Source organism: Enoplosus armatus, chromosome 14, assembly GCF_043641665.1.
Source record: "Enoplosus armatus isolate fEnoArm2 chromosome 14, fEnoArm2.hap1, whole genome shotgun sequence".
NCBI classification, from domain to species: domain Eukaryota; kingdom Metazoa; phylum Chordata; class Actinopteri; order Centrarchiformes; family Enoplosidae; genus Enoplosus; species Enoplosus armatus.
In genome coordinates, this window is record NC_092193.1 from 19157011 (window position 1) to 19181526 (window position 24516).

The 24516-nt window shown below is 42.2% G+C and overlaps 3 protein-coding genes across 3 annotated transcripts; 2 read left to right on the plus strand and 1 right to left on the minus strand.

Moving 5' to 3' along the window:
* Positions 1-8369, plus strand: casq1a (calsequestrin 1a). The gene is made up of 11 exons (XM_070918754.1): positions 1-237; positions 3749-3842; positions 4107-4207; positions 4402-4513; positions 4777-4850; positions 6175-6305; positions 6385-6430; positions 6573-6627; positions 6946-7046; positions 7159-7233; positions 7784-8369. Exons 1-11 carry the CDS (start codon positions 1-3, stop codon positions 8141-8143), a joined length of 1386 nt encoding a protein of 461 aa, XP_070774855.1. The 3' UTR covers positions 8144-8369.
* A 5862-nt stretch (positions 8370-14231) lies between these two features.
* On the plus strand, positions 14232-20396 carry LOC139296344 (E3 ubiquitin/ISG15 ligase TRIM25-like). Its single transcript, XM_070918721.1, has 9 exons — positions 14232-14311; positions 14981-15099; positions 15272-15538; positions 15660-15977; positions 16385-16474; positions 16577-16652; positions 16740-16829; positions 17038-17088; positions 18518-20396. The coding sequence occupies exons 3-9, from the start codon at positions 15281-15283 to the stop codon at positions 19048-19050; spliced, it is 1416 nt and encodes a 471-aa protein (XP_070774822.1). The 5' UTR covers positions 14232-14311; positions 14981-15099; positions 15272-15280; the 3' UTR covers positions 19051-20396.
* On the minus strand, positions 20291-24020 carry tox4a (TOX high mobility group box family member 4 a). Its single transcript, XM_070918720.1, has 9 exons — positions 23916-24020; positions 23748-23813; positions 23342-23641; positions 23002-23247; positions 22507-22845; positions 22301-22381; positions 21486-22208; positions 20853-20992; positions 20291-20766 (listed from the first exon to the last, which is right to left on the minus strand). The coding sequence occupies exons 1-9, from the start codon at positions 24018-24020 to the stop codon at positions 20709-20711; spliced, it is 2058 nt and encodes a 685-aa protein (XP_070774821.1). The 3' UTR covers positions 20291-20708.
* Positions 24021-24516: the final 496 nt, after the last annotated feature.

A 24516-nucleotide genomic window follows, 5' to 3' on the forward strand; every position in this document is an offset into this window, starting at 1 on the left:
ATGAAGTGGACCTGGGTGCTTGTGGCAGTCTTGCTGTCCTTTGGGGGGCTATCATTGGGCAAGGACAGCTTGGACTTCCCCGAGTACGATGGAAAGGACCGTGTCCACGACCTCAACGCCAAGAACTATAAGTCTGTGATGAAGAAGTACGATGTCATGGTGGTGTACTACCATGACCATCCCGGATCCAGCCGCGTCGCCCAGAGACAGTTTGAGATTGAGGAGTTATCCCTTGAGGTGGGTGGAGATGGGAACTATGGGTGGAATAAGGGGGGTAGCTTATGGATGGGGAAGCAGCTGGATTCAAAATGCAAATGTCTTGAACTCAAAGCTGCTATTAAGAGTTTGGTTGGTGGTTCTAGTTTCTAGTGTTTTGATCTAGTTTCATTTAATTTGGCTGCACAGATTGCAAATCACGCGCACAGGAAGTGTGCAGTAGTGTACTGCTAGTGGAGGGACTTCACAAATAAGATACGAATGAAAAATGTAAATATTGTTTATAGCAAAGGTGTAACTGTGTAGTTACAAGGAAAGGGAAGTATTTGGAAACAGAGGCATATGTTTTTTTTTAAAGATTTGAAATGTGTTAAATGTGAATTTGAACACGGAGTTATCATGGGAAAGTGATGTTACAAGGTGGAAAATAGCTTGGCTGGATTCAGAACTGCTGATAGGTGAAGTGCCAGAAATGTGTCACAAGCCTGCGCCGTGTCGTCAGTGTCAAGCCAAGAGCTGAGCTGTGAGGATCTGAGATATCAGTTATTCTGGCAAAAGCTGAGCTTGTGTACATTGTGCATGTGTTTGTGTGGGAGTTGATGCACTGAACGCACCTCTTTCAGTATGCCTGTCAGCCTGGATACTCAACAGTTTCATGACATTCCTCGCAGAGAGATATTACATCATCATTCAGCACAACGCTTTCAGGTTTCAGAGCCGAGGTTGGTTGTCAGGTTACTTCAGGAAACACTGAACATCGAATGTCACATACACACTCCCACACCACATTTTCCAGGAGAAGTTCTATTTGCAATTGTTTTTGTCAATTTGAAGTTGATTCCAGGTTCATAGTCGCCCGGAAAAAAAATACAGCAGCCATTTTGAATTGGACCAAAAACAAGAGAGCAATAATGAAAGTTCATCACACACAATACAGAATTTTAGACGGACTATATATATTGTTTTGAAGAAATAGCGGACTAATATCTGCTGTGAAAGTGGCAGTTCTATAAACAAGTGACAGGGGAGCGGACTGATGATTGATGGAATATGTACACTGGATCATGTGGCAGCCATAATTTACAGCCTTTGGCTTGGCCACGACACAGTGTACACGGTGTACAGTCAAAGCTGCTACCTTATACACCTCATGCATTTTTACATTTTCAGGAGCGCTGCAAGCATTGCTGACACACAAAACATTCTTAGCAATTATAACCAAGCGTAGTCAACACTCTACAGTCCCTCCAAAACATTCAAGCTCTTTCTCTCCCTCATTATTGAGTCACTTTAACCTGCAAATAAAACAGGTAAAACTGAAAAAGGAAGTAGTTTGGGCAGATCTATAGTGTTACAATAAATGAAACGGGAGGAAAATAACAGTAATAGATAATTATAGAAAGGAAAACATTAATAACCCAAACAGAAAGAGAGAGCGGGAGACGCTGCTCTCCTCAGCATATCACATCATCTCAACAGCCTCTGGTGTCTCTGTATGGGAGCGTTAGGGCTCGGTCTAGGGGCCGGAGGCCAGCACTGGAGGTTTTGGCTCCAGTAGTGCCAGCTCAGCTCTGCGCTGTGATTGACACTTGCAGTACTGTAACTGTCAGCGGATCCCAGAGCGCTGAGCATCACTGCCACCTCGCCAAAATAGTCCCTGGGCTGGTGTGGCTTTTGGCGCTATATTTATCCACCGAGCCGCTTTTGTGGCTGGTCGAGCTCCCTGAAGGCTTGTGTTTCTCCTTATGAATGTATTATGATTTACATTTGATGAGGTTTTTATTATTAGTAACAGGCGAGGTCAAGGCGCTCTGTGGGGGCCAGTGAAAGTTAAATGAAATATGACATGATGAGAGTGAGGAAGTCATAATTAAGTGTTTTCTCCCTTGGTCAAAGAACACTGATTTGATTGTTGAGGTGGCCTAACACTGTGACTGCTTTATGTGTTGTTTAGGAACGTGCCTGGGACCTAATCATTTTGTGTCCATTTCCATTTTTACTCGCGGTCCATAAAAACAGATAGGGTATAAGGATATATGTATGTATGTATATCTTTCCTCCTTCTGCACTAAGGATATCAAAATGGGAAGACTCTGAACTCTCCAATAGGAATCATTTTCAATCCACAGCAGTAATAAATATCTCATAATCATGGCAGTTACATTTTACACATTTTATTACATGTTGTGTTTATATTGTTGCCATATATGTATGTCTCAGTGAACAGGTACAAAATGATTGCATTTAAAAATGACTGTGTGTGCAGCTGCAGTGCATTTAGCATGTTGTGTGGTTAGAAAACATGCAGATATCAAGCTGTGAAATCCCATCCCAGATACTGACGCTGTTAGTTTAACTTTACATGCAGTTGTAATGTTATCGGCCACATTACTGCAGATGCATATTCTGAACACCAAGGTCCAAAGACAACTTTGCACGTTTTATATTTGGAGCACATGCAGACATAAAGCTATGAAATGAATGCAGAAAAAAAGATGCTACCAGATATCTAGAGAGAAGTCAACTGTATTCATATTACATATTCAAATCAAGATAAACAAACTCTAATGCAAATACAATAAAAATTGAATAAATCTATCTCCCATTTACCTCTCACTTGCAGAGCTGTAATTTGTTTGTTTAATCAAAGAGGTTAAAGAGGAAAATGGAAAAGAATTAGAAAAAGAAGTGACACCAGTGCTTTTTCATATGTGTTTATTACAGTTTATCTTCAAATGTTTCCTTCTTCAGTTGCTTGGATGATATCAAGGCTTACTCACCTCAATCACTTGCCCTTTAAAAGTTTATTTTAGTCTTCTTAAATGCCAAAAGGGTGGGGTCAGCAACAAAATATAGTGCAATGCAAAAAAGCTAAAGTCATTGCTTTAATTTGCTTTTATAAAATGTGTATGATTCTAATTGTATGTATTTTAGCATTATATATAACTTAAAAGATATAATTTTCATATTTTTATAACTTAGCTGCTGCTAAGCTACAAACTGCTTTACTGTGTCCCACCCATGTGCAACTCCAATCAAGTTAAAAGAAATGCCAAGAATTATTTGCACAACAACCTGCAGGACAGCCTGGTTAGTCAAACTATTAATGCCAGTAAAAGCAGCTGCTCAAGATCTCTGACACTAGTGTGTGTGTGTGTGTGTGTGCGTGTGCGTGTGTGTGTGTGTGCTTTTCACCCTCCAAACACACTGAGACAGCCCTCAAACTACTTCCTCAATGCAGTCAGGCTCTGAATGTGGCACTGCCATTGGTGGAACCAACTGTCAGTCACGAGGTTCAAGTTTCATACAGATTTAGAAAGTGCACAAGCAGCGGTCTGAAAAGCAGGCTTTTATGGTAATGAAACCACTGAGTGAGACAACTTTGTCAAAAAGGCCTAAATGTGCATGAGACACGGACATAAACACTCATTTTACTGCACACTCATACAGACACACGCTCCCATGTTTTTACAGACTAAACTGACAAAGCACATCTTCAGCTATATGACTTCTACATGTCTTTGCTTAACAGCTTGCAGCCCAGGTCCTGGATGAGTTTGATGATGAGGATGTCGGAGTTGGACTCCTTGATGCAAAGCTCGACAAAGTCGTTGCAAAGAAACTAGGTAAACACGGCACAAAATGAACACAGCTGCAGACCCCTGTAACTTAGGTCATTATGTGAAAATGAGACTAGCCAGTGTCAGTATCTCAGCCATTTGTCAGTCAAACTATTACATCGATCTGTAATGGATGATAATATGAACTAACCTGTCTAACTCTCAGTGAGATATGGCCTCCTTGGCTTTAATGTTTCCTGTTCCAATGGAAGATAAATATAAAACATGTGGGGAGATGATACCTAATACTTCTCCTCTTTTCCCCCCCAGGCCTTGATGAGTCCGACAGCGTCTACATCTTCACAGACGATGAAGTCATAGAATATGACGGCGAGTTTGCAGCAGACACTCTTGTGGAGTTCATCTATGATGTTCGTGAGGATATAATCTCCCAGTTAATAGCCTGCTTTATTTAAGCAAAAGAATTCCACTTTGCCTTCTTTGATGATGAGCCCTTGAATCTGACTCTGGGTTCTTCTTTTCTCTGCCACCTCCAACTCCATTGCCCCCCCACCCCCCCCCCCCCCACCCCGTTCTCCTCCATGACCCTCCTTTTAATTCATAGGTTCTTGAGGACCCCGTGGAAATTATTGACAATAGTAGGGAACTGAAAGGCTTCGAAAACATCGAAGAGGACATCAAATTGGTGGGCTACTTTAAGAGTCACAAGTCAGAACGTAAGAATCTGTACTGTGATGGCATGATAACCTGTTGCTTGCTTTTCAACATTATTGCTCATAATTGCATTTCAAGCAAGTGCAACAGAGACCAGGCTCAGATTGCTTGACTTAACTTTGAGCTGCAGACTGATTTGAGGTGTAATGTGATTTTGTAGTGAGGACACTAGAAGCTACATTAATGATGAGTGCAACAAGTCTTAGACATTTCATACAGGGGCCGATCCACTGAAACAACTTGATGGATGCCTATAAAATTTCAGATTTTGAGGCTTTTGCTGATGCTGCTGAAGAGTTCCATCCTCACATCAAGTTCTTTGCCACATTCAGTCCCAAGGTGAGTAATAATTGTCATTATGTTAAATGTCATCAGACACATAGAGCTATATGAAAAGTGTCGCAACAAAATGTCTATAAAGCTTTATCTGTCCGCAGCTGCTGAAAATGAGGTTGATGAGAGCATAGTCTGTGGGCCAGAAAACAAAACAACAGCTAAAAGATGCAAAAGCGTTCCATAGAGTTGAGAGGTGTCGGAGTTGGGTGATTATTCCGGATTTGTCACTACAAGCAACTCCTTTCACATTACACATAGTCATCTGATCCATTGTTGACGTACAAATGTTGATTAGTGCAGCTTTAACATAAGAGCAGGTATTAGATTATCTGCATGAGTAAAACATACATTATCACATTATTTTAAAAAAGCAATGGGTCAAAAAACGAGCCTTGAGCCACTCCATTTGGCCATTGATGAACACAAAATACTCTATGTGGATTATGCATCTAACATCTTTATTCAATATATTTAAAACTTATAACTTATATACTATAAAAGTCCGCCAAACAAGAGGCTTTTGAAAGATCTAAAAATACACCAAGGAAGAATTTGTTGTTATATCGTTACAATTACAAAAATTACAATTTTGGATCGCTAAAGTTGATGTAGTTCCTATCGCGATCAAAACAGCCATTGCATTTCCCTACAGTATGTTGTCATAAATCAACTCCTACGGATTAAGAATCAAGGTTGAATTAGATTTGAGCTCACAGAGATCCCTCATAATCACGTTACAAATGGGTACTCTGACTCTGACGCTATTAGTAGTATGCATTAATCTGTACCCAAAAAGATCGTGAATAGATGCTTAACTTGGACAGGGTGTGTATACAACTATCATGTAAAACACTACGTTCTTGAAATGTTCTTACTTTTCCCTTTCGAGGATTTCTTCCTTATTCTTATATTGAAGAGTACAAAGTACACTTTCATGTTTTTCCAAATAAAAACTAATGCCACATATGGGTCTGCAGACCACTTCTGGAGGATGCACATTCAAAACACCTTTGGTGGTGAGCTGATAAACATGACCTGAAGTGTCTGTTTTATTGTTCATACTCTCAATTAATTCACTTACAATGCATACAGTATCTAGACGGCAGTTTAATTAGAAAGTGCTATGCTGTTTGTCTTCATCAGTTGAAATTACAAAACATAAATTTGGTCCTCAAACAGTCAAAATAACTTGCCAATAGTTTGCATTTACCCCTACAAACTAAACTTCTGAAGCATTTGTTATGAACCATTAACGTCTTTGTGGTTCCCAGGTCCTCTAAGCTCAGTTGTTGGTTGTTGGTTTTAATCCTTTGGTGGTGTGTTACAGGTTGCCAAGGCTCTGGAGCTGAAGCTTAATGAGGTGGACTTCTATGAACCCTTTATTGATGATCCCGTGGTCATCCCAGGAAAGCCTTACTCTGAGGATGAGCTGGTGAAATTCATTGAAGATAATGACAGGTAAGTCACTACAATGATCTCATGGCACCAAAGCTGAAAAACAAAACGCATAAAATCATATTCCTCTGTGCTTTTCAAGACCAACCCTGAGGAAGCTGCAACCACACAACATGTACGAGATCTGGGTAAGAGCCTGAAAACCCACCACAACAAATTAGACCAAAGGTCTGTTTTTGTTCCATGAAGAGGCTTGGATGGGATTAAAACAACAGAATGGTTTCAGAAGTTCACCCCAGTGGGTTCAGTTTGTCTTTATTCTTTCCACAGGATGACGATGTTGAGGGTGAACATATCATTGCTTTTGCCGAGGAGGCTGACCCAGGTGACGGAACCCTGAATGAATTGTAAAAAACGACTGACAGACACATCAACAGATTATGATAGAATTACAAATCTAGAAATCTAGATGTGTCACATGGGGCAGCAAGGGGGTTGGAGGAGGTTTTTGCATGGTGACGATGTGATGTAAAGCCAAATTGAATCAGACTGTCCCATGAAGCTATACAATATTTGAGCAGGCGAATGGCGGAGGAGCGATAAAAGGATCCACAAATACACATTAACACCACCCTGCCACCCTGTTGCTTCGCCCCTATAATAGTTTAGTCTTAGTTTCACTGTTGTCCTCTCCACTCCTTAGACGGTTTTGAGTTCCTTGAGATCCTGAAGCAAGTTGCCGAGGATAACACAGACAACCCTGACCTCAGCATTGTCTGGATTGACCCTGACGACTTCCCCCTGGTAAGAATATTACAGTGCAGTATGCCTATGGGAAATATATTCTTCATTAATGTCAATTTGATTGATGCTGGGTGATAACAGCGGGATCAATCATAATTATTTTTCCCTGCAGCTTCTGCCACACTGGGAGAAGACTTTTGGAATTGACCTGTCCTCCCCACAGATTGGTGTTGTTGATGCTGATGATGTGAGTTATATTTTTGGTACTCTGTTTATAGATTGCCCGTGCATTTGTGTGTTTTGCAGTACTCTGTTATACGTATATACACATGGCTGGTGAAATCACTTTGTCATCTCATTCTTTATAAATGTGATTGGTAAAATGCACCACTGAAGCACAATTAAGAAGTAGCTTGTGCCTTGTCTTATAGGGGCCCTGTGTCAAAATCTACTTGTAAGACCCTTCATGTTTCAGTTGATATTGTGTTTACATGGTGACTATCCTTAAACAAATTTGTGTTTAATCAGATTATCACAAAATAATGGACATACGGCAAACCTGGGGCAGAGTAGTATGCCAGTGTGGATGGTTTGGTTTGTTTCTGAGAGTCTGGGTAAAATTGTGGGGGCAACGTGCGTTCTTGTGCATGATACAAGCAAAAGGGGGGCCCACTCATGAAAATATTGCTCCATAGAGCTGCTAGTAGTCAAAAACTCCACAAGGTACCTTAAAAGCTTTTCCCTCCTGAGAGAATCCGCAGCTGAGAGGGTTGTATTTGTTCTTCTTCACTCTGCAGGCTGACAGCGTGTGGATGGACATGGATGATGGTGACGACTTGCCATCTGTAGACGAGCTGGAGGACTGGATTGAGGATGCTCTCTCAGGTGAAATCGATCCTGATGATGATGATGATGATGATGATGATGATGACGACGATGACGATGATGACGATGATGATGATGATGATGATGACGATGATGACGACGATGATGACGACGATGACGACGATGATGACGACGACGACGATGACGACGACGATGATGACGATGATGATGATGACGACGACGATGATGATGATGACGACGACGACGATGATGACGATGACGACGATGATGATGATGATGATGATGACGACGATGATGATGATGATTATTAAATCATGAAGTCATAATTTACTCTTTAAGTCTGACCAATGCAGTTTCAAGAGTCAACATCATTAACTCTGTCAAATCATCCTCTTTTGTATCTAGTTCTTATGTTGAACTTGTCAGCTCATTTTGATATCACATCTTTTCATCATCCTCTCTCTCTGCATCTCACCAGAACAATATTCCATTACTCGTTTATCTCTCTCCAATATATATTCACTAATCCTCCATGTAACAAAGTACTTCCTAAGATCCCACGGTGCCTTTATTCCCACATGTAATACATGGTTTTATTCTGGTACAATAAAAAAAGAAATTCTTTCAAAACCTTGCCATCTACTGCTATTGATTTTCAGATTATTAAAGTTTTTATTTTACAAAGTACTGGAGGGGTTGCAATGTTGTATGCATTATGTCTGAGTCCATCTGTGGAGTCTGTTGCAGTTTGAATGTGTTTTATTTGTTCACTTATTTTCTTGTTTGCCCCAGTATCAAAACCACTGCAGTCAGATCCAAGGGTGCTAGCAGGCTTTTCTGACGGGTCTTAAGTATCACCAGCCTACTCTGTGAAATCAATGTAACGCTGTACACTGAAAGTGCTGTACACCATATGGATGTTTTCTACGATGATGAAATATGACAACAGCCATGTTCTATTTTTGTAACAAGAGAAATTTAACTTACTGTAAAGTCTTAAATAAATGACAGCTTGGACAGAAACCCCATTACTGTATAGTTTTTTAAAGGAGGTGTGTGTATGTGTGTGAATCCTAAATAATAGGAAATACATATTGATTTTGAGGGCATAATTACCTAAGTGGAATATATATATATATATATATATATATATATGGACACAACACAGTTCCAAAAATGTGCACATACAAAGTGCAGTTCGAAAAAAGCTACTGTGTGTAAGATCTGAATGTTTCTGGCTTCGGCACCCCCTGGTGGTAGTATCATAGAAGAGACACCAGGCAGACAGCACTGTATGCTGATATTTTAATAATTTTCACTGGATTGTCTCATTTGTCCTCAGGACAGTTGAAAAAAACGATATTATCAAATCTAAATAAAATTCTAGCAGCTTTAAAAACAACGCTTTAAGATCACAAGGTGAAAATCAGAAATTGAATGAGGTGTGTTTTCTGGGTGCTGAAGTGACAGCTGACTTGCTGTATGTAAATGTTGTAAGTTTGTGCTGCAGGATTTCAGGTTGCTCTGGGTGAATTTTCATTTCGACCAAATTGTTATTATTCAAACTTTTAATGGGTTGTTTGTGTTTGTGTGGTCCACTTTTAAAAGGCATCATATAATGCTATAACGTACACTGCGACTTCCACCAATGACTTTATTTTTCATGGACACACAGCAGCTCATTGTGTTATTGTTTTGCTATTAACACTTGAGTACCCTCCACCATGGACAAGAGATTGCCAGACTTTATTTTTTTTGATTAAGATAAGATAAGGTCAAGATAAAGGAAAAAAATCATCTCAAATATCCATAAAACACGCAAAAATGGAGACAGGGAATAATAGCTAAAAATGAGAGCCTTGAAAGCAACATGTTCTGTGTCGGTTCTTCTCATTTTTAGGCCCCGCCCCTCTTATCTCGTGATGTAACTGGCTGCCCCCCCCCCCCTCCCCTCAGTGTTTGAGGCGCCTGCGCCAGTATGAGACACGCCCCTTCTTTCTGCAAGCCATGTGCCTGTCGTTGGTAAATAAAGACTTGTGCTAAATATTAACTTCCATTTTACTATTTTTTTTTTTCGTACAACCGCTGACTCCTGCACAGCCGCTGCAGCCACAATGTCGGCGGGCATCGCGAACCTCCAGGCGCAGGTGGAGTCGGTGCTGGGAGCGCTGGTCAAAGCGGCCACGGTGGAGTTAACCCAACTGTTCGAGAGCAGGTATCGAGCCTCGGCGCTGGATGTGGATGTGGGCCGCACGGAGGACAAAAAGGGACATGAAACCGTGGAGACGCGGGATAGTTTAGCGTCTGGGGACGCAAAACGCAGCATCGGAGTGCAAGTGGACGAGGACATATGTCCGCCGCTGGAGCTTTGTGGTCTGTGTGTTTGGAGCTTTAAATGCTAGGACTTCCTGTTTACGCGCACGGCTAGGTTGCAGGGATATATGCACGAGGAGAGGGCAGACTAGTTGCTCCTGTAATACTAACTGCATGATGAGATCAGACGCAGGGTCTTGCAGATTTTGGATGCAGTCAACACACCTTTAGCTTGATGCATATGTGCATTAACTTAACTTCACTGTTTTCATTTGTAATTGTTGCACTGAACTCCTGCGGGGTGTTCCCCCATTGCAAACCCAGTGTAAAGGAGTGCACAGTGCTTCTGTCTTAACCCCTCCCCCCCTCCTCTCCACAGGTCCCCCTTTCCCCTCAGATGGTGATTGTTTTAGGGAGTGCAGGGAGGAGGAGGAGGAGGTGGTGGTGGTGGAGGGGTGTCTCATTCCAGAAATTCACCTTGCTGAAGATAATGGCCAAGTTGACCCGGAAGAGTCTCCTGTGGAGGATCAGGTCAGTGAGAATTTACTGGGGTGTAGGTCACCCATTCAGTGGGGAAGAACAGGCGGAGAGAGAGCGTGAGCAGCTCTGTGGCTTCAACATTAGTATGTCATCACAGCCTGTTCTTATGCCGGTACATCGAGTCAGACTTTTTTTTTAATGGAGTGTGATGTACCAAGGTGGCTCTTAGTTGTTCTCATGACATATACAGTGCTGCAGACAAGTTGTTGTTTTTTTATACTTTCAGACATGACAATCACAACTTCACAGTTTAGTGCTACTAAGAAATCAACACAAATATCAGATCTAGCATGTTTTTCCCCCTTTTTTTATTTCTAAGTTAAAGAAAACAAAATATTTTTTTCTGGGCGTCCATGTTGCCTATACTAAGCATGCACATTTCCTCTTTAATCAGGATGTGGCACAGGCCGTGGACATGATGGAGTTGAGGTTTGAAGCGGAGTCTCCAACTGACAGTGACCCTCAAACAGAAGTTGTTTTGCATGGTAAGAAAAAGCACCATGACATTGACTTGAAATGCAAGGCTGAAAGCACACTGACAGACAAGGTGGGTTTTTATCTGTGGAGGGTTTGAATTATTGAGTTCAGATTAAACAAGAGGAGGTTGCAAATGAGAAATATGAGACGTTCACAGGACCAGTGTTGGTCAGGCAATTTCAGTGACTGCAAGAAATCAAAGAAATACTGTTGTTTTTTACTTGTATTTGTTGAATATAACCCCTGGATCAAATCCCATGGGTGTAGGGAATGTACAGCATGATTAAAGATGCGTCTTAATCTTTTTCAGTCTCTGCAGAAACAAGGACAAAGACATTAAGACATGGCTCTACGCAAAGCTCTCCAACTAAACAGAAGCCTCTCGTGATCCTACCAGATACACGTGATATCATTTCTGGGGAGAAGGTGAAGTTTGTTTGCCCGTTGATCCTCAAGCCAGAGTCTCCAGCTCCCAAACCCGACGGCTCTGAGAAGCCTGTTCAAGCCGAGCCTCAGCCGGCCTGCGTCAGCACCGCCAAGGGCACTGCCTACAGTCCGTCCCTGTCTGATGGAGCTGTGACTCCTGCTCAGATTGGGGTTTGGGAACGGATCCACACGCCAAAGGAGACAAAGAGCAATCTCCACATGAAACTGAAACTGACGTCTCCAGACCAAAAGCTGATGCGTCCCTGTGCAGTGCAACTGGTGAACATGCTCACGATGCCCGAGTCGGAGATGAAGCTTCAGGATGATGTTGCTAAAGGCCATGACAAAACTGGCTGGCCTCTGCCCAAAGACCTCCGCCGCCACCAAGGTCTTCACACAGGTCATCGCCTCTGCTGCTTCACCCCCTGTGGAAATGGCGTTTGGCGGCTTCAGAAGGTGGTCACCCACTCCTGTGACGGATACGCTTGCAGCATCTGCGGGAAGACGTTCAAGCGGAGGAAGATCCTCAGGCGACACGAGCGCTTTCATACTGGTGAAAAACCATACTCATGCTTGGTGTGCTTCAAGACGTTCGCGCTGAGGAAGAGCCTCCGCCGCCACTCGAGGTTCCACACGGGGGAGAGGCCACACACCTGCACACAGTGCAGCAAAAGTTTCCGCCTGCGGGACAATCTGAAAGCACACCTGAGGTTTCACACTGGAGAGAAGCCTTTCAACTGTTCCACTTGTGGCAAGATGTTCAGGATCATGAAGAATCTGGAGAAGCACCAGTGTGAATTCTTTGTTCCTTCATTCAGGACGATTGCTGGCCTGTAGCTGTGGAAAAAGTGGCTGGTTGCGGTGTCGATTGTGCCATTTTCTACCTCAGACTGAAATCAGTATTGCTTTTGTAGAGGACTGGCAAGTCGAGATTAGAGAAGTTAATGCTCTGGGAGAAACGGAAACCATGACCCAGAGTGATTCCTGACACTCAGACGTGTAGAAACTACTACAATACTACTGATGTTTTGTCTTAATATTTCTTTGTATCTTATTCCTTGCCATATTTTTGTCTCTTGTGATAGTGGCCGCAACTAACAATTATTTTCATTATCTGTTAAAGTTCAAGTGGTCTGTTCATGGCCCTGTTTTCAGCAGCAAATCCTCACTTTTAAGAAGCTGGAACCAGCAGATGTTTGACATTTTTGCTTGAAAACAGACTGAAACGAGTAATTAATTATCAAAATATTTGGCAATAGTGGGTTTGGAGAAACACAGTCTGCAAAGAGTCCCCTCCCCCTGGCACAGTTAACCAGGCATACTGCATACGTGCTGAAGTACTCTGCTTCTCTGCAGATTGATGTGTCTTTATAAATGGGTTGGAATGCAGCAGAAAACATTTGTCCTTGTATGGATACAGATATAAAATATCTGTTGATTGCTTGGCCAAGTACAGATCCTCATCTGCCAACATTTCCTGTGTCAAAGTTATATATAAAGTCCTTCTTTTTGTTTGTTTTTGATGTCTATATTCTTTTTATATTCTGCTTTTTTACTTTATAATCATATCTCTTATCAAAAAGTGATTGGCGTTGTGTTCATGTTATGGTCACTGAATGTATGTAGGCTTCTTTCTTTTCATGACCCAGTATCCATTCCGACTTTGTAAGAAATCTGGTTTTAATGTTAGAACACTGGAATGATAACCGTACTCTGAGAAGTGTACATATGGTCAAACAGAGGTGATCTCATGTGCTGTGTGTCTCATGTGTCTTTTTAAATACTGTTTTAAAAAAAGTTTTTATATCCCTTTATAACCCTGTTTTCATCCTTTTGAACTTCTGATGCTTGATAACGTTTTTCTTTGGCATGAATTAAAGAGACGTTTTTGTGGCACTCATGATTTTGTTGTGTAAACCCTCAACACACTTCCATTCAGTATGGAGGAAGGGTACGACTTTCTAATAAAGCATGTGTTTTAAAGTGTTTACAAGTTGTAACTGTTTAACTAATAATTAGAATTTACTAATACTTCATAGATCAGTTAAGACAGTTGCTGGCTTGTTATTAGATAAAGACAACTCAAAAGCCATGACGTGAGAGGAAGGCTACTACACATGTTCTAGGGCAACCCTTTTGGCCTGTATGTGTATTTCATAGTACACAAATAACAAAATCAACAAATATTTGTAAATGAATGAATAGAGGAGAGTTTCAGGGTTCGAGGGACATTATGAGCCTTGATAGTGTAAAACACAAACCTAATTTTGACCGGAATTTTGTCACTCCTATTGTTTTTATTTTTACCCCATTTGGGATGAATATATTTTTGTTACCAAGGTTCCCGTCATGCTTTGGGTGATGTAAACAGGAAGTGTTATGTTGCCATGGAGGTAAGTTAGATCTAGGATACAGGAAGAGATGTATTAATTTATACAGTCGCTAGTTGTATAATAATATGTAATATATTCAAAGCTACACTTGTGCCGCAGTTTTGTTTTACACTTTGGTGAATGGAAAGTCATGCTAAATTAGCTGTTAGCGGGTCCTGTTTGCCCTGATGTAGCCAGGTGAAGTTACAGTCAACCATCATGTTGAGGCGAGACCTGTTGTTATAAGGAGCGTCTTTTATTTTATGTATTTTATTTATATGATTTCTGGGCGGATTTGTGAAGGTTTCATCTCGCTGAACACAGGAGAAACGGAAAGAATAACGACGTTAAGTAAGTAAATGTGTTTTTATTTTATTTCTTTACAACGTTACGGCGCGAGGACAACATGGGGTGCGACTTCTGACACAAGTTCAGTCACTCAGAAGAGGCTTAACGGTTTAAAATGTCGACCAGTTTCAACCACACAGGGTCTTTAGTGGGGAGAAGAAGAAAAACAAATTCACTATATTACGTCTACTCACCAGAGGGTTGCATTACATGACACTATAGACTGTTTAAGAGTGTCTTAAAGCTCCTACACAGCCATGATACACAGTGTCGTAGGTTCATTTAGCTGATTGGACTGACGAGCAGGAAACCCACAAGAGGAACCAATAACATTAATAATGGCTCTGTGCCATTTAGCTAGTTGAGCCATGACAGTCGGCGTGCACAAATAACAGGACACGACTGTGAACACTTTTATTGAACAGAGCCAGACGTCCTCTGTAGGAAAAGTTCAAACCAACCTAGCTACAACCTCAGAAGAGGTCTAATCAGCCCACAGCCCAACGTGTTCATTTTCACTCTCTCCCAGTATGAATAAAAAATTAGCAGTTTTATTTTTCTATTAAACTATCTATGATAGTTTGATTATGTAATCCTGTATTCAACTTTGAAATTGATATCTTGATAGCTGATATATTTAGAGGCAGTTACTCTCGATCCTCCTTCTCTTAGGCCCCGCCCCACCAGGAAGTACAAACAGAAACTCAGCAGTGCTTACACTTTTGGCAATGTGTGTAGGGAAGACAGAAGACAAGCAATACTGAAGGCTTTACTCAGCTTTAACTCTAAAGGTAGGAATCACTTTTACTATTTAACATCCCCGATCTTGTGCTAAGGCTCATGGGTTATTCATAACAGACGAAACAGGAAGTGTGTACAAAGGCAGCAGCCGAGTGCTGTACAAACTGCAGTGAACACCCTCCTGTCTGCTCTTTTCATGCTTGCTGGCACTCTGAAAAAGAGGGATCAAGAATGGAAGATGCAGAGAAAACCAAGCTTGAGGAGATGCTGACGTGCCCAGTGTGCCGGGACATATTTAAGGATCCTCGGCAGCTGCCCTGTGGACACAGCATGTGCATGGTCTGTCTGGAAAACCTGTTGGATCACTCCTCAGACACTCCCTTCCCTTGCCCAGTCTGTAGGGAATATTTTGGACAGATCATTGGGATACAGAAGAGCTACGCACTGGCCAACATCGCAGAGGACTTCAGGGTGAACAAGAGGAGGAGGGTATCTGCTATATATTTAGAGAATAAACTCATAGTTGTGGAATGTTAAAACTAATCCTAAAAAGTGGACAAATGTCTAACACACCTTCTCCCACATATCAATATCTGATTTTTGTAAGCAGGACGAGCAGACAAAAAGTGTGTACTGCGACTTTTGCCAGGAGAAAAAGACTCTGGCCTTTAAAACGTGTCTGAAGTGTGAGGTGTTGCTGTGCAAAGAGCACGCCAAGGACCACCTGGAGCTGCCGGTGTTCACAGGGCACCCCCTAGTCCGGCCTCTGCACGACCTCCTGGAGAGGAAATGCCCACAGCACGACGACGAGGTTCTGAGGTACTACTGCAACACGTCCAGACGCTACATTTGCAACATGTGCGCCCTGGAGAGCAAGCGAGGCAGCCTGGCCACTGAGGCCTCCACTGTCCTGCGGAGACAGCTGACTGTGAGTTTTGAATAACACTCTTTTAAGGTGTGAACACTCATTCACACCTTACCCTCTTGAAACCCATGGATCAGTCATTACAAATGCATGCTGTGTAGAAAGACTGTGCAAACCCACAGAACCTTATTGTACATTTCACAGCTTCTAGAAAACGTGTATAAAAAGATGCACAAAACATCTGGAATACTTTCATTTGATGGAACAGTGCAGTCTTGGGTTTAAATATTTCACTCAGTGAAAACATCAGATAGCTTGAACGAAGAGCTGTAAAAATCAGAATACAGAATATATATGTGATATATGATAGTGTAGAAGAACATGATTTTTTTTCTCAATTTAAAGGAAAATAAAAAGGACAAAACTGGATGTTAAGGGGTTTAAAGTATAACTGTGTGTGCATTCAACAGGAGTACATGGACCAGCGCTTCAAATTGCTCACAGAGAAAATTACAGAATCCAATGAGGCTGTAAAAAAACTGCAAGAACTCCAACGTGAAGTAAGCTCTGTTATCTAAATGGTCAATATCTGTGATTTTTTAAAGGGTTTACAGTTTGTTTCCAACGCTTTTCAGATCAAATGTGTATTTTTCTTCTGACAGAAACCCAAAGTGAACACATCCCTCAACAGTGTCACAGTGGTGTTGCTCTGTCTGTGGTTCATTGTTCTGTATTACGGTAAGGCAATGCCAAACCCTACCGTCGTCTGTCCGTGTTGTACGTGTGAACATGCACTCACTGATGTCCATCTCTGTTTCCCACCAGCCTACTACTACGCTGTGGAAAACCAAACGCTAACAGAAGCGCTGGACAATCAGCAGAAAGACATGCATCACATTTATTCCAGCAGTGCAGGTAAGAAGGCAGGCTTCAGATCCCCACTGCTGCCTGCTTACATGACAACAACAAAAACAGGGAAGTCAGCAACGTTTGGTTTATGATAACACGTCTGTGTCTATTGTTTTCAGCACATCAAAATATGTAGACTGGCGTTTGCTAGCGGGTGTGTGAATATGGGTGTTAAATGAATAGGAATTCAAATATGTTTGTTCTCCCTACATAGAAATCTTGGGTGATCATCCAATGAAGAGCCACAAAGAGAAGTACAAGACAGGTACAAAAGAATGAGTGTTGAGTGGAACATGAACATAAAGTCAGTCAGAGAGAAGTACTGTGTGTCTGTGTTGGATCACACTGACTAGCCTGATGGAGATATATAATGATATATAATATTATAGAGTGCTGGAGAGAAACTGTGCCCGGTCTACTGTCAGTGTGATGCTGACAATGTAGAAAGTAATTGTTTTTGTCTGTTGGTGTCACATTGAAGATAGATAAGCAGACATGAGATGTTTACATGCACATTCATTTAAATTTGTTGGTTTTTGTTTTATCCTGGTTTGGATCATATTCGGGATAGGGTGTTAACATGGAACATAGTAGAATCACAATGATATGAATAACCAGGTCTCTATTATCCAGGATTCTGATCTGATCATCTGCATCGTTTCTGTACCAACTAACAACTTAATAGTTGAAGATGAACTCAGTTTGGATCCTGGACTCTCTGGATTTAGCTTCATCTAACCTTCAGTAATAGAAGATGAGGGCAACAATAAATGTATCATTTGCGTGACTATTGTTAGACTTTCACTTTTATTTCAGTATGAACACCATCATTACATTGTTAATCATAATATACATTTTTTTGCTTTACTGACTTACTAATACGTGACTTGATTTGAGGATGCACCTGTGAGCATGACAAAGAATGATCAGAAACCTGGATGAAGTGTTGCCACAGTATCCCAGTTTCTACCTGAATACTCCAGCCTGCATATCCAGGTTTCTCAAAACTGGGATATGGATTTAGGGCCTCAGGTTTCGAAAACCAGTATATGGTGTGCATAAACACTTACTCAGGACACTCCAAAAACGCAATCATGTCACCAGGGATACCAGATTGCTTTGCTGCCCAGAGTCTCAAACATTCTGAAAATGCACAGAAAATATGTGATATGAAGGACAGCACACAAATACTGAGCATTGTTATTTGAACTATTACTATTTGAAGACTATGTAACTTATGCTGAAAGCTAGCTAATATTAGCCATCATAAGACCATACCAGACTGGTAGCTTGTGATGCTATCGCGGCCAAACCCCCAAGTGTATTAAATTAAGCATATTGCTTATCCTTTCCTTAACTTTTTATTTGTAAGAGAAAGAATGTTATTTCTTCTTTGAGAAGTTACATAACATCTTACAGTATAATGCATATGGAGACACAGTTGTCAGTGAAAGCTTATGCGCTTTAAAAAGGCAGTATTTGTTCCATTGAGAGTCAGATGTAATCAACCAAAGATTCAAGGACAAAGACAGTAAAATGACACATGCAGGACACCTCAGCAATTACTGAATCCCTTAAAACCCAAGAAGTAATAATCTTGCTAATTACCATTTTAATTCCCATAGGCATGAATTATAAATCGGGGTCACATAAAAATTGTGTATGTAAACCCAAGTGGTCTGTCTGTCTCTCAGGAAATCTCTTGTTGGATCTGGGCTCAGCCAGTCCTTTCATTGGAGTCTCTGCTGACCTCCAAACAGCAGAGAGGGTGAAAACCAAGCTGGACTATCCCAACAATAACAGCCGCTTTGATAAAGCCCCGCAGGTCCTCTCAGCCCAGTGCTTCTCCACTGGTATCCACGTCTGGGTGGTGGAGGCTGAGGGATACTGGGACGTCGCAGTGTCCTACAAGAGCATCCAACGCAAGAGCAAGTTCAGCAGTGCCTTCGGAAACAACGCAGAGTCCTGGAGCCTTACGCACAATGGCAAGGGCGAGCTGTTTGCATACCATAACAAAAGAAGAACTGTCCTCTCTGGATCCTTGCATCGCGGCCGAGTAGCAGTGATGGTTAATTTTAAGATAGGCAGCATCATATTCCTTGCTGTGGACTCCACAATCACACATCTGCATGATTTCAAGGCTAAACTGACTCAGCCAGTGTGCCTGGGTTTGGGGCTTTACCGTGTGGATCCACCCAGTAAGGCCTCTATTGTCAAAGCTTGGTGAATAATCCTACAAACTGTCACAATATTCAGCCAACGCTGAATCCAGACTGCCTTAAATCCAGCTGTTATCAAGAGCTGACTCGGCCAAAGCCAAAGAAATAGAATGTTTGGCTCAAGAATATATTTTGATATAGCGAGATGTTTTAAGGTGTGTACGGTATGTGTGATTAACTGCTTTTTCCTTTTTATTGTGGTTCTTTCAGTATAAATGTAACTGCAATATATAGTACTTTATACACAGCGTTAATGAGGATGGGCTGGTTTGCTTTCTGGCTTTTTTTTTATCAAGTATGACAGAGCTATAATGTACTGGAAGGAAAAAATGATTTTGTTGCATATTTCTCAATGAGGGCCCTTTGACAGATGAAAGTCTTATCACACCAAAAAGAAAGAAATGAACTCAAAAACAGGAAAAACTATATCTCTATAATTATATTATAGGGATATATAACATACATACAAATGATTAATCCTTGTTTGTTTTGGAGCAGACACACTCATCTTCCGGAGTCTACATTTAAAGATAAACCTCAATAAGGAGTTAACAGCATCCCAGCTTAAAGGAACTGAAAACAACCTTAACGTATGTAACTTTTGCTGAACACCTGCCAACATTTTTGGCCACAAGTGACAAGTACGGGATAATGGCAAATGCCAAAATGTAGCTTTACGGTAACAGAAGTAGAGAGTCTGAAATGTCAGTTACTCAGCAATATCTATCAAAAGGTTGCTAACATTAGCCACCTTAAGCTACTGGTCAAACCAAACCCAGGCAGGCTGTAGCAGTAAAGTGAGCAAAGGCATGTTTTACATAGTATCCCTTTAAGAGACATAGCACAAAGAGAAAAATCACTAGATTGAGCAATTTTGGTCATTTATTAAGAAAACATTAAAGTCAAGCATTTTTTAACTGACTATGATGTGAACAGAATGTTTAACAAGAAAAATGAAGGCAATATTAAACCTAGAAGGCCACTGTAGTGCCACAGTACAAAAGACAAGGTAGACAGTGATAGTTTTTCCACTCAAACTGTGGCATATTTCAGCTAAGTAAAGAAAGAATTGGAATTGTTTTTGACATGAAACACCAAAGAAATTCAGAGCGTGAATATCAAATCAAACCGTGAGTACTGTACAATCGTGTCTGTAAAAAGGTTGAAGTGTTGATCCTCTTTGTCAGAGTTTTTTTGAAAACAGACTTTTCCAACAATTTATAGTTAAGAAGTATAAACTGACCTGTGGGGGCTTTTGTAAAAAAAAAAAATAAATTAAAAAAAAAATTGACCAACTTAAATACTTAATTGTGTTGATCTTTTCTCTAGCTGCCTTGAAGTCCCTTGACGCCTGACTAAAAAGCTGTATACATAATAAAACATAACATTATTATCCACGCTGCAGACATTTCTGCTGGGTTACATTTCCTTGGAATACCAACGTGGCATCGCTATCCTGATTTAGTGCTATTTAGCAATACTACGTATTTATTGTCCTGAACAGCAACTGTCAAACCTACAGTAAATGCACAAAACAATGAGAGAACTATGACACCGCAGTGAAAATACATTGTTGACGTTTCTGTACAGCACCAGTTCTGCAGCTGTCCTTCAACAATGAATACTCTTTAAGTATTCTGCTGATGTGGTTGGTAGCGGCTGCTCTTTATTTCACTGTTCCCATGGTCTGATTCCTGATCGAGCACCACGCCCTGAATATATCTCTGAAAAAGAACAGAAGATATTAAGTTCAGAAAAGTTCTCTGATGTCTGCTGGAAATAACAATTCAAGTTTCAAACCTCTACGCACCTGCAGTGAGTGGCTACACATTCGTTGCTGCAGTATTCTTTGTCCCAGTCGTTGCACTCTACGGCTGGGTTGTTACAGCCCACCCTCACGCACACGCTCTTAGTTGCAGAATCAGTGGACCCATTCACCTCCATCTCATCCTGGAAAAAAGGAGGAAAGATTTGGAAGAGCTGGTATTTTTTTCTGTACACAGATCTAGGCACAGTAGGTGATAATATGTCTCCGGTCATCCACGTCATATGACAGTGAAAGCAAAAGTGACTGAAATAAATGCGACAACTATATAAATATTCACCCTCTTGGACTTGGTTAAGACTAAGTTATGAATCTGTTGCCATGACAACAGCTTTGCGCTGTCTGACAATAAATGATAAGCCAGATGCGAAGAAGTAAAAAATCCAAAATCTGTAATAACATTATAAAGAGTCGGTCTAGACCTGCTCTATTTGTAAAGTGTCATGAGATGACTTTTGTTGTGATTTGGTGCTATATAAATAAAATTGAATTGAATTGAATTGAATTGAAATTGAATTGGTGAAATCATCAACAATCAAATCAAATGGATTTATCTGTGAATAAACAACTTCCCAACCTCACACAAAAAAATACTAATGAATTCAGAAGAACATTTACCTCCTCTGAAGGCAGCAATTCTGTAACTTCATCCTCGTCTGTGTTGCTTGGCGTGTCTGCAGAGTTCACCACCTGCACTGACACCACAGGTGCAGACTGGACAGATGTAGTCGCAGTAGATGAAGCAGCCGCTGTATTGGGGACAATAATTGGCAGGGCGTCTTTGCCCTGCAACGAGGCAGGGACTATTTTTATCTGGAGTGGAGGTGGAGGTGTGGCCGTGATGGACACCGGGGGTCCTGGCGTGGTGCTTCCCTCGCGGGGCTTGGCCTGTAAGGGGGGAGGTGCGGGTGCCATTTGCTGGAGCCGTGGCGGAGGCGGCGCGTTCTGCATCTGCTGCAGTGGAGGTGGCTGACGAGAGGCACCCGACACTACCAGTGTGGGCTGCAAAGTGCGGACCCCTCCGGGCAACACGGTCACTACCTGGCCCCCCGCCTGCAGCATGTGCTTTGGGATTATGATCTTGGTGATGGTCTGGGCTGGGGGTACTGCAGCTGCTGGAGCCGGGGTTTTGTTTGCCCCCGTGCGAGAACGTGTGGTCATCTCCGGGACGTCCAGTATGATGTTGGAGGCACAAATGTTGGTGATGGTGTTCTCTTCCAGGTTGATGTTGTTGTTAGCAAGGCGGATGGCCTGGTGACCAGCAGAGGGCAGGGCTGCAGGTGTCAGGTTAACCACCGGTGGAGGTGGTGATGGGGCGATCTCCATCTCCTCCGTGGCAGGCTGTGGTGAAGATAGATTAAAACATTACAAAAGCCATATGAATGAAAATCCAACACAGTAATCAACTCCTTTAGAGAACAACATGATCGTACCTGTGAGAGCTGGTTGGCTCTATAAGCTGCCAGTGCTTTCAAATACTCCTTTTTGGCTGCTTCTGTCTTTCTCTTATACACCTTGTAGAGACAATACAAGTACCACTGTTGTAAATAGTCTGTACATTACCACCAACAATCATTTTTTCTCCCCCAAGACTGACACAGGATATTAATATACTGTATATAAGCGTGCGTTCTTATACCTGTTTCTGTTCCTCAGCCAGGCTGTCCCACATGGAGGCAACTATCTTTGACACCTCGCCAAAAGACGCATTGGGGTTCTGGCCCTTAATGGCTGCCTGGGTGTCTCTGAAGAACAGGGCGTACGCAGAGACAGGCTTCTGTGGTTCATTCGGGTCTTTCTTCTTCCTTCCTTTCTTAGCGCCCGCTGCCCCAGCCACTGAGGCCAATGCGGCCGGCTTCCCCCCGCCCCTCCTGGCTGCAGCCAGGGACGCGGAAGATGCAGGAACTGGGTGGGAGGACATGTGGGAGAGGGCAGACGAAGAGGAGAAAGACATGGGGGAGTCTACCAGCACACTCCTCTAAGTAGGGAGAGGAAAAGTGGGAGAGAGACGGGAGAGAACATATTAGCTGCAGGATCTAAAACATAGCATGGAATTCAAAATACATTTACACGAGACTGCACGAATGCATGCAAGCAAACATGGATGTAGGCCTCTGCCGGTGTAACCCCTGACCTTGAAGTCATCCATGTCCTCATCCTGCAGGGAGCCAGCTGGTGATGGTGTTGCAGACAGCGGCTGCTCGGGTGTCTCTGAATGATGCCTAATGTTTTCACCCCCAAGACCCAGTGCCAGCTCAGACTGGTTAATGGTGGACAGCTGACTGCTTCCCAAAAGACCGTGACTGATGTCACCAAGTTGGACATCAATGGTCATGGGGGATGAACTGCTGAAATGTGAACCACTGGAATTCCCCAGTTCCTGCAGAGGGATTAGAACGCACAGAGTTGCAAACAACTAACACATAAACACGCCAAAACAGCATTCTGTGTGAGGGTCCACAGGTAGAGCTCACCAATGCAGAAGAGCTCAGCAGGGCCCCCCCTCCAGCCTGGCCCATTGCCCCAAGGTTCAGCTGCTCCAGGCCTTGAGACCCAGAGTTCACAAAGGTGGAAGCGAAGGAAGGGTCATTGGCCTCGACGACCAGGTTGCTAACAAGGCTACGGGAGCCTGAAGGTCCCCCGGTGCCGTCTGACCCATCTGTCAACTCAAAGTGGGACACCGCATCACTGATGCTCAGAGTCGGGTCTGGATCAAGGGAGATGGGGGGAATCTCAAAAACCTCATCCCCGAGGCTGGGAGTATGGAATGTCTGCTATATGTGGGGAAAGAGAAAGAGTAACGGGTCAGTCCTTAATTAACTGGAACACGTGTGTAAAGATCAACACAATGAACACGTTACGTTGAATGAGCTCACTCACCTCGGCGGACAAAAAAGGATGGCCCGCTCCACTAATGGTGAGATAACTGTCGCTGCCTTCTGGAAACTGAAACAGACCGTTAGCATTAAATTAACTAATGTGCTACTTCGGCATTCCCATTATTCAAAACTGGCCATTCCAATTAAACACCGGTTAATATTAGTTTACCTTATTTTCCTCAGAGTATCCACCATATGCCTGGGTATCCAAAAACTCCGAATCAACACTTTGAGCACAACCATCCGACAGGTCGGAGTAAAAATTGAGGTCCATTTTGAAACGCTTTACTCTAAAAAAAAAAAAAAAAAAAACACTATTACACACGCTGTTGAAAAACCGGATTTCTTAATTTCCTACCCATTTAGGTCAATAATCCCAACATTAACTCAAGATGCTAGCGGCTAGCTAGCTAGCTAGCTATTCACCGCCGGTTAGCATAACGTTAAGGTCGAGGAGATGATGCTAAGCTACCTTAGCTTAGAAGTCCTAGGGAGAACTGAGGCATGGGGGTGATTTGAGCCAGCCAAATAATCATAATGTTGCCAAAACACTATACTGCATAAGCTCCCCGGGGTGCAAACTTACTGGAGGCCCATCACAAACCCATTCATTTGTTGGAGTGATGCTAACACCAAGTCCTAACCGGACGCATTCGCTAGTGTTGGATTCAGGGGCTGTCGGAAAATGTGGAATTATTACTTAAAACTCCTAACGGTACGTAAAGTATTTGTTAGCTTAACTTTATACCAGCTCTGTGACAGATGAAGAA

What these genes read in the sequence shown, in the direction of transcription:
- casq1a (XM_070918754.1), top strand. Translation starts at nt 1, where the DNA reads ATGAAGTGGACCTGGGTGCTTGTGGCAGTCTTGCTGTCCTTTGGGGGG. An exon ending in TGCCGAGGAGGCTGACCCAG is followed by an intron (nt 6,628 to 6,945) that starts GTGACGGAACCC and finishes TCCACTCCTTAG; the next exon opens with ACGGTTTTGAGTTCCTTGAG. An exon ending in ACCCTGACGACTTCCCCCTG is followed by an intron (nt 7,047 to 7,158) that starts GTAAGAATATTA and finishes TTTTCCCTGCAG; the next exon opens with CTTCTGCCACACTGGGAGAA.
- LOC139296344 (XM_070918721.1), top strand. Translation starts at nt 15,281, where the DNA reads ATGGAAGATGCAGAGAAAACCAAGCTTGAGGAGATGCTGACGTGCCCA. An exon ending in GGGTGAACAAGAGGAGGAGG is followed by an intron (nt 15,539 to 15,659) that starts GTATCTGCTATA and finishes TTTTGTAAGCAG; the next exon opens with GACGAGCAGACAAAAAGTGT. An exon ending in TCCTGCGGAGACAGCTGACT is followed by an intron (nt 15,978 to 16,384) that starts GTGAGTTTTGAA and finishes TGCATTCAACAG; the next exon opens with GAGTACATGGACCAGCGCTT.
- tox4a (XM_070918720.1), bottom strand. Translation starts at nt 24,020, where the DNA reads ATGGACCTCAATTTTTACTCCGACCTGTCGGATGGTTGTGCTCAAAGT. An exon ending in AGGACATGGATGACTTCAAG is followed by an intron (nt 22,846 to 23,001) that starts GTCAGGGGTTAC and finishes CTCCCTACTTAG; the next exon opens with AGGAGTGTGCTGGTAGACTC. An exon ending in TGTGTAGCCACTCACTGCAG is followed by an intron (nt 20,767 to 20,852) that starts GTGCGTAGAGGT and finishes GTTCTTTTTCAG; the next exon opens with AGATATATTCAGGGCGTGGT.